Raw genomic sequence first — 9,358 nt, 5'->3', positions numbered from 1 at the left:
GAGGGCGTGGACTTAGGGGACGAGGGCGTGGACTTAGGGGATGAGGGCGTGGACTTAGGGGACGAGGGCGTGGACTTAGGGGATGAGGGCGTGGACTTAGGGGACGAGGGCGTGGACATATGGGCCGAGGGCGTGGACATAGGGGCCGATGGCGTGGACTTAGGAGACGAGGGCGTGGACTTAGGAGACGAGGGCGTGGACATAGGGGCCGAGGGCATGGACATAGGGGCCGAGGGCGTGGACATAAGGGCCGAGGGCGTGGACTTAGGGGACGAGGGCGTGGACCTAGGGGCCAAGGGCGTGGACCTAGGGGCCGAGGGCATGTCCTGAGGCTCTCTGGGGAGGAGCAGGGAGGAGGAGGAGGGGGTAGGGGAGGTGCTGCGAGAAGAGGAGCCAATCGTGTCACCGCTGTCCGGGACTTCCAGCACTCGTCTCCTCCTGACACCAGGACTGGGGACAGGGGCGGGTTTCTCTGGAGCCTCCAAGACATTACCACAGTTACCTGAGGGAGGAATCAAAGAGAGGACGAGGGTTTCTTTATGCATCAGTACATTTACTCAAGTACTGTACTTAAGTACAGTTTTGAGGTACTTGTACTTACTTTTTCTGCACTCCAATTATTTGATAACTTCAGCTACTTTACAGATTCAGATAAGAATACAAAATATAATCAACACATGTTTGAATATCATAATATCAATAACAATTCACAAGCAGTATAAAGTATATGTAAATATATTGTAAGTGTATATATATAATATGTATAAATACATTTAAATTAACCATCTACCAGCTGCAAAATGAAGGTGATATACACATTAATTAATCATTAATCATATCTAATCTACTCCAATGACATAGAAATAAAAGACACTTTATTCTAAAATTGGTTGTAGTGGAAAATAAATACTTTTACGTTTAACATATCTTTATGCTAATACTTTTTTACTTTTACTTGTTTGAGGTAGTAAACTCTCCTACTTCTCTCCTGGGATTTTATTCTTGGCTTCAGTGATAAATACAGAGTGGACCAAATAACAAAAACACTTTAATCTCCTCAAGTTCAAGACAATAACAACTCAAACTACTCAGAAAAAACGTATCAACACATATTCATTCAATTTAATTATGAACCGCTCAGTATTTGTTACATGACTATTATATCAATTTCAATGCGTGACGAATTTCTATTAAAAGCAAAAACAATAGAGACGAGAAGGCAAAAAAGAGTGAGAGCAGTGGATTTGGCGACTCACCCATGGAGAACTCGAAGCTGATTGGCTTGTCTCCGATCTTCCTGTCAATCATGGTGGCTTCGAATAGCGTCCCGAACAGCAGGAAGCTCTCGTTGTGGTCCGGATTACGCTGGACAAAGAAAACATGTATTCATTCAGCTGTTTGTCAACGAGAATTATACGTGTCACGGTGAAGCACTTCCATGACCTGAGAATGATCAGTATTATTAGAGGATAAGGAGGGATTTGGAAATGACAATTTGGTGTGACAAAACCATGTAGTATTATTAAATTACTACATCAAGTTTCTATGTTGGGGAATATTAAGGGAATTAAAACACTGCTTACCACAGGAGGAGATTCCACAGGCTGGACTTCTGCAGCCACACCTTTTCCTTTGTCATCCTCGGCGGCTCCTCCTCCTCCTCCTGCAGGAGTCTTACTGTCCTTCCCTCCGCCTTTTCCTGCTTTGGCGTCCTTCGACGGTTTCACCGTTCTGCTGAGTTTGGACTCGGAACCCGCCCCTCCTGACATGATCTCCACTGCCAGCTCCATGTAGATGCGACCCCTGACACCAGCAAGAATTTAGAGGTAATGTATTGTTGATAAGTTCTTTGTCAATTATCAATTTCTCCCATAATTTAATTTGTTTAACATTAACCTGAAGGACACGCCCTCTCCGATGCCCTCATTAAGCTCCCCTGTGTCGTCACCTATCGAACCATTTCTCACAGAGCCGTACAGGTTGATCCACGCAGGACCAAAAGTTGGTAAAAACCCTGGAGAAAGACAAACAATAGTCACCGTGATCCAACCAATGATTCTTCCCTCCTATAATTCCCGTCTGTCCTCGCTTCCTTCCTCAATCGCCTGCGAATATTTGTCATTCCCCTAAAGTTCCCCTTCTTTCTGCATGACTTTATCTCTGCTCCCTCCCCCCCACCCTTCGTCTGTCCTCACCTCTGTCGCCATCCTGTTCATTGGAGATGCGCCTCAAGTCAAAGTAATGGGTTCCGATGGCAACGTCGGTCATGCTTCCCTCATCCCAGACCTGTGGAGGGGAGACGAGTCAGCATGCTGTGATGTCCATACTTGTGTTATGAATAACGTAATTGTATGTTTAAATATGAGAGTCAATTTGTGGGGAAGTTTTGCAGATTGTCAATCCCTCCACCTCCCACATGACAACAGTTCAGACCTGGATCTTCAGTCTCTGACACAGAGGGGGAAACATCTCTGTGAAGACGATCTGCTCGTTCCACTCCGGCTCTGCTGTGGACTTCTGAGTGGATGTGCGACCCTGAGAGGAGGGGGCAGGAGATTAGATGATTTAGACTTACATAAAACAATATTTCAATCATGAAAATAAAAGCTAACCATGAATGACTGAAAGTGGACCAAATGGCTGGAAACAGTATCTTTCCTTAGGACAATGCAGTAGTGATTACTTTTGGTCTAGAACTTTGAGGATAAGATAAAATAATCATGTATTTGTCCCAAAGCAGGAATATTTTCAGTGTTAAGGCTTTTAAATTTGCAACAGTTGCAACAGTTTTTCAAGAGAAGGTGTGAATAGATTTATGCAGGCAATGGACCAACTACCAGGATCCCATTGGCCCCGAGCAGCGTCTGGCAGTCTGTCTGAGGTAAATCGCTGTACAGTCTAAAGCTACTGTAAGCTATTTGGTTGAGCTTCCTTTTAACACAATGTTCTGAGTGAATTTGAGTTCCCTCTGGTAAACGGTTACAGTGTAAAGTAACAGTGTGTATGTTTAGAACTTTTATTGTGAAAGGCACGACAGACGTAATGGACATGTAATGTGCGCCTTTCTTAGGGTTAAATGAAGTAAGAAAATATGATAAATAAATAAACAGTAAAATGCTAAATATGTTACATCTTTAGTTTTAGTGTTTGTAGTCTACTGGGAGCAGTGTTGATTGTGTTTGTACACAATTTCAATAACTGACATTTATGCAAACATGAGCCATTGTTTTCTGCTTCGAATTTGTTCTTGTATTCATAACTATTTAAACCTGTTCCCTGAAATATATGTTAAAATTAAACTTATATAATTTTTTGATGAATAATGAAATTAATTCAAAGAACTGTTAAACTTAAATAAGCATATATAAAAATGTCCGTAATGGACATACAACCCACCACTTGTTTGAAGAAGCCCACCACTACGTATGGGTCTATGAGTGCTGTGTCGCCTCCTATGAAGGCCATGGTGACATTGGCCATCATGCCGGAGTTGCTCCGTGGAAGGCCTTCAGCTCGATACACCTTCACAAAGTAACGAGCCCAGGGACGCTCGGTGGGAAAACCTTCTGGTATCAGCAGGTTCCTGAGGAAAAGGACGGCACAGCAACAAACAAATGTATTTCCACCCGGACCAAATAGATTTATAAAGCCTTTTTATCAACCAGGTTTATCAGCAAAAACAAATTACAGCAAGTCATAAGACTACAAGTCTAAAGCCAGGCTAATAACGCGAAGGCTGGGTTCCACCAACAAGGATTCATTTTTAAAGCCGGTTATTTCATCGTAAAACTTTAAAACTAGCTTAAAATTAGGAAGATTAATTTAAACCTCTCTTCAAACGTCAGATTAAGTTTTACTCAAAACCAAAGTGCGTAACACTCTCAGTGGAGAAAATCTAATATTAATATAATAATATTATAAATAAAATAATACCATATTAAATTTCAACCGAATATGTTTGGTATCTCTGGAGATGTTTTGGTTCTTACAATTTTAAATGACAGTGGGACATTTTAAACTAAAAGGTGAGAGCATACAGTTCCAGAGGTGCTCATGATGTTAAATCTTGTAACTATTATTGCATACCTCTCCTATATCGTGTTCCTGTTTCTGTAACCTGTTCAAGAACACCTGATTAGTCTAATAAAGCAGGAAGACTGCTAATTACAATTTAGAACAAAAGAAAGGTATTATACTTGTTTATCTCCTCCGCAGCATCACTCGATTTTGGTCCTGGCTGGATGGCATCCCCCTTTGCCGAGACGCTGATGTCACACTTGACATAACCTTTGACCCCGGTGTTAATGTCACTAGGATTGGTCAGCATTGCCCACTTGTTGGTGAACCGATGACCTGAGGGAGCGAGAAAGAGACAATGGGTTGACCTCTGAAATCCCTTCGGCTGCCGGTAACCTCTTCTCGAGGTAGACTGAGAGATGCGTCAGAAAGAGGCGAGTTACCTGGCTGTCTGTGAACTGTCCACACATCCAGCTTAAAGGACCCGACACAGAAACTCCTCAGCATTTTGGAGTGCATCACCTGGAAAGAGTGAGATGCACAGAAGAGACAGAGTTAAAGCTTGAAACTGAACCTGACAACCCAGAACTACCAGACCATGAAAGACACATTCAGACATGTAGTGGAAAGAATATGTATTTCACTGACAGATCATAACAGAACACCTCATTGTGTCTAAGTACAAACATGTAGGCATTCTGAATTGATCATTTACAATATATCACATGAAATCTGAACTTATCTTATTTCAGCTTCTTTTTTTTAACTTACCGTCAGCTTGATGACTTTGTCGAAAAAGAGCTCTTTATAGGCAAAGAATTCAAACACGAAATACTGGCGGGAAGAAGAGAAGGGGACAATTGGACAGAGAAATAGATGATTCATTTGGGGTCTCTCAGATCAGTAAAATCCCCCAAAAGGACTTATTCTCACCTCATTGTAAAAGGGAGCATTGGTCGCTTCTTTGACCGAAGTCTGCTTCTTCTCATCGCCGATCTCAATCACCACACTCGGGTCGATGTTTTCTCCCACCAGCTGCCTGGCCTCTGTGATGTTAATGGAAATCTACAGGCCAGACAACAAGTTACATACCACTGCACAAATGAGGAGTTATTCCCAATAAGGCTTTAAAAAAAAAAAAAGACTTTATACTTTACATATGTACATATGGCTCACTTGGTAAGCACATCCTTTCTTGAGCACTTTCATGTGCAGATTTTTCATCAACTTTGTGCACCATAAATGTGTGCTGTTTTGTCTTTATGCATTCAAATGGTCACTTGTGTTGCGATTCATTATTCCTGTTTTCTCTTTATATGTCTACATATTTCTCTCATGATGAGCTGTCACTGCTCCACAGAGTTTAATCTTACATTTGAAATAATACGTAACCCAAACACATAGTCCATAACTGTGTGTGCTGTCACCTGGAAGCTCTGGGGTTTCCCTTCACTCTTCTGGATGCAAGTCTTCAGTTTGGCCCTGTGGAAGTTTCACTGCAGGTCAGAGTCTCAACATCACACAGAAACATAGGCCTGGCAGTTCGGCAATACATTCTGATGTGCTGGTAGATATTGATTTACATTTACTGTATGTAGGCAACTGTACCGAGAGGCACTAAGGCGTAGCACTTTGGGAGAGATTTATAACTATGTTAGTTTTGCTTCTGAAATACGCCCAGTATCTGCTCCCCAGAATACTGTTCATGAAAGTGATGTAACGTGAAAATGTCATACCTTTTATTGTTCGGTATTATTCTGGTTCTGACTGCAGAGGTGTCATGTTGGTCCTCGATGTTTACTTCCGCCAGCAGGGCAGACGCTTCAGAAGGGTCCTCCACCTCACTGTCTGCGCACACTGCACACACACATTAAACAGACACACACACACGCACACAGCTAAACTGCACTCTCAATTACACAGAGTGCATTTTTGTAGTATGGGAACGTCATTTTGTGCGAGACAGGGATGCAATTTGGAAAAAGCTGATTTTTGGGGGGACAGCTTTTGTCCAAAATTGCACAAGCTGTACCCAGTTAACCCGTCTAAAAACAGACTTTACTTTGTACAGCTTGTAGCCATAAAAAATAAAGTTCCTGTCTAACTACATGTACTTTGAGCTTCCTATTAGTGGGAAAGGTCAGTGAGATTATTCAAATTATTTTGATAAACAATGGTCCTCAAGTTTTTTTCCTAAATTTGTTCTCGAGAAAGATCCTAAAAAACGTCTACGAACCGCAGAAGGAAATGACCATCTTAAAATGAATTCATAGAACTCAGGGACGATGACATCCTGTGAGGAATGATGTTCTGTGTGGTCCTCCAAAACCTACATGACCCATAAGTGCTGTTACACCAGTTTTTAACATGTGACTGTTTGACAAGGGTTAGTCTAAGCCACAGTGATATGACAGGAAATATTACTCGATTACACTGTCAATACAACCAAGGTTGTGTTTGTGTGTGTGTGTGTGTGTGTGTGTGTGTGTGTGTGTTTGTTTTCCAGGCCTTACCCATAGCTCCCTTGCTTTCCAGGACCGGGCCTGTGTTGACTTTCTTTTTCTTCTTCCCTTTCAGTCCAATCATCAACTTGGCCTTCCTGCTCACAGAAGAGGAAGATGACTTTTAGTCTGCAAATCTTATTTTCAACCCTCTCTCTGCTACGAGATACCTACAACTACAGTGCACTGAAGAGAAACAATGCAAGAACCACTCGAGAAGTTGACGCTTTCACCAATATTCTCGTGTTTTGAAATTCCTCTTAGGTACGAAAACAACCTACAAGTGGCCCAGCCCCGTCGCAGGAGTCATGTGACATTACTCTGCTGTTATAGAAGTTTTTCACAAATAGATTCTATATGTTATTACTCTTGAAGCTATTTTGAGTTTGAAAATATATAAATTACAAATCATAATATGTTAACTTTATCCTGTTTGACTTTGCTATATGATTAATAAAGCCTAACAATATCAGCATTCATTTAAATTGGCTATTGATGCTATTGTTTAACACTACAACTTCAATATGAACATCTTAAATTATTTGACACCCTAATTGCCCATCATAAGACAGCGTTGTTCCAGACAAATCACTTTGTTCTTTTTGTTGATTTAGATGTATGTATGTATGTATGTATGTATGTACAGTATGTATGTATGTATGTATGTATGTATGTACAGTATGTATGTATGTATGTATGTATGTATGTATATATGTATATATGTACAGTATATATGTATATATGCATGTATGTATGTATATATGTATTTACAGTATGTATGTATGTATGTATCATACATACATACATACATAATGTATGTATGTATGTATATATGTATTTATCTCAGATTCTGAAAACTGATTCTGTTACTATGAACGGTTGCAGTAAGTATACCCAAAAAGTCATAAAAGGAAAATTGCATTGCATTAAAATCCCTTTAAGTATTCCCTTTAAAAACAGCCTAAAATACTCTTTAAATTAACTATTACAAAAAAAATGACTGGGAATACATTAGGGCTGCAACAACGAATTGATAAAATTTGATTATTAAAAGAGTTGGCAACGAATTTCATTAGCGATTCGTTGTGTCGCGTTGTTCACATCAAATGCCATGTTCACACCTGCTTAGTACGTGTTGTGGAAGTCACAGATATCCCGGGAAACTAAACGCGGTCATGTCTGGTTCATAACATTGTCCAGAGGAGCTCTGTGGATTTTATCAAAGTGTATTCACTGTGTCTAGCAAGCCACACGTCGCTGTTTACTACAGCTGTATGAACACAAAATAAACTGATATGGCTGTGATTTAACGAAATAACTACGTAATGACGCCGATTTGTAGGCTACTTGTCTTCTCAATGAAGCTCGGATGGATCGGTGCTAGGCTAAGCTAACATTGTAGCAGCTCCACCAACACTCAGAATAACGTCATGTAGACATAAATACGGCAGCGTCTATTCATTGTTTGTACCATATGGTTTACACGCACACATTTATACACATAGTTTAGTCTCTGTTGATATGAGGTATCGTAGAGCTCTGGGTGAACACAGACGGCTACAGGATTTATTTCCTGATTCAACAACGGCAGTCAGTGATGACAGGAGAAACATCTCAACGCTGATAGGCCATCTCGCTGGGGCGAAGTCATCCAAGGTGTGGGAGCATTTCACACTAAATAAATCGAAAAAGTGTGTTAATTGCAAGATATGCGAAAGCGACATGGCATGGCACGGGAGCACCACGGTGATGATTCAGCACCTAAAACGAAAACATGTTGGAGTCCTTGAGGAGGAGGAAGGGAGTTCAACAGCAGGGATAGTCACTACAGAATCCTACTTTTGTTCTGTTTTGAAGTGAGGAACGTAACGTCCCTCCAGTAGCTCTTCTGGTGCTGGTGTTTACTCGTTATCCAGCTTGATAAGCATGACAAGTTAGCGTTAGCTCGTTAATAACAGTAGTAAAGCAGGGGTGGTATAGTTTGCAAGACTAAAGACATGTTTTTATTCACTCGCCTTTTTTGGCCCATTAATATCCGATTCATCGATTAATCGAAAAAATAATCGCCAGATTAATCGATTATTAGAATAATCGTTAGTTGCAGCCCTAGAATAAATACAATTGAAACTAATATAATTTTTTTCCAACTTAGTGTTACCCTTCCTCCACCATCCATCTCCAAGAACAGGATGAAATACAACTTCAACTGCAATTTTAGAGTATTTCATTTAACTGACAATAAATCCAACGGGGACGTTATTCCGATAAATAGTCAGTTAGATGCAACAAAATGTTTCAAAACAAAAATCCTTTGAACAGCTCACCGCCGAGTGGATGCAGGGCTTTCTGAGCGATCCATTCTGCCGAAGTCCAGAGAAGTTTTCTTTTTCCACTAACAGGCACCAGCAGGGTTCAGGTCCTTCAGTTAACAACTAAACAACTCACGTCTGGTGGCTTTCCTGCCCTCTGAGTGCTGAAAGGTGTCAGAGGATCCCTCTCTCTACTCAGACTGAAACATAAGACACTGTCCCTGTCTTGAACAAAGCTGAATATCACTACATAACTGCACTGTCAATAAAGACTTATCGAAACTCCCTTCAACCCGTCCTCCCGGAAAACCCCTGCTCACTCTCCACGCCTGACTTCTCACGCAAACATAATTAACTTCATGCTGTGTTAGATATCCTGACCGTGCAGCTCAGCTGCTTCCTAATAGCTTCAAAGAAAATATTTTGATCCGGTCTGGCCCAATGTTTAACTTGCTGTGGTGTGTTGTGTTAGTATGTGATTTTAGGTAAAATGAGCCGCCCTCCTCGCTGTATTTAAGAGCTGTTCTCACG

General features: G+C 41.0%; 1 protein-coding gene across 1 annotated transcript in view; it reads right to left on the bottom strand.

Annotated features, from left to right (window-relative positions):
* Positions 1-9,058, bottom strand: part of fer1l6 (fer-1 like family member 6) — a 24,109-nt gene extending 15,051 nt beyond the window's left edge. The window contains exons 1-15 of the mRNA XM_031873992.1: positions 8,843-9,058; positions 6,531-6,616; positions 5,754-5,874; positions 5,445-5,499; positions 4,951-5,082; positions 4,789-4,851; positions 4,461-4,539; positions 4,197-4,353; positions 3,397-3,583; positions 2,434-2,535; positions 2,196-2,286; positions 1,897-2,014; positions 1,584-1,803; positions 1,257-1,365; positions 3-502 (exon numbers count right to left, since the gene is read on the bottom strand). Of these exons, the coding sequence (XP_031729852.1) occupies positions 3-502; positions 1,257-1,365; positions 1,584-1,803; positions 1,897-2,014; positions 2,196-2,286; positions 2,434-2,535; positions 3,397-3,583; positions 4,197-4,353; positions 4,461-4,539; positions 4,789-4,851; positions 4,951-5,082; positions 5,445-5,499; positions 5,754-5,874; positions 6,531-6,616; positions 8,843-8,877 (2,055 nt within the window). The 5' untranslated portion in view covers positions 8,878-9,058. The remainder of the gene's footprint in view (positions 1-2; positions 503-1,256; positions 1,366-1,583; positions 1,804-1,896; positions 2,015-2,195; positions 2,287-2,433; positions 2,536-3,396; positions 3,584-4,196; positions 4,354-4,460; positions 4,540-4,788; positions 4,852-4,950; positions 5,083-5,444; positions 5,500-5,753; positions 5,875-6,530; positions 6,617-8,842) is intronic.
* Between the last annotated feature and the right edge of the window lie 300 nt (positions 9,059-9,358).

The sequence above is a fragment of the Anarrhichthys ocellatus genome, unplaced genomic scaffold, assembly GCF_004355925.1.
Source record: "Anarrhichthys ocellatus isolate YVR2014 unplaced genomic scaffold, GSC_Weel_1.0 scaffold77, whole genome shotgun sequence".
In the NCBI taxonomy this organism is placed as follows: domain Eukaryota; kingdom Metazoa; phylum Chordata; class Actinopteri; order Perciformes; family Anarhichadidae; genus Anarrhichthys; species Anarrhichthys ocellatus.
This window is presented reverse-complemented; position numbering and strand designations above follow the sequence as displayed.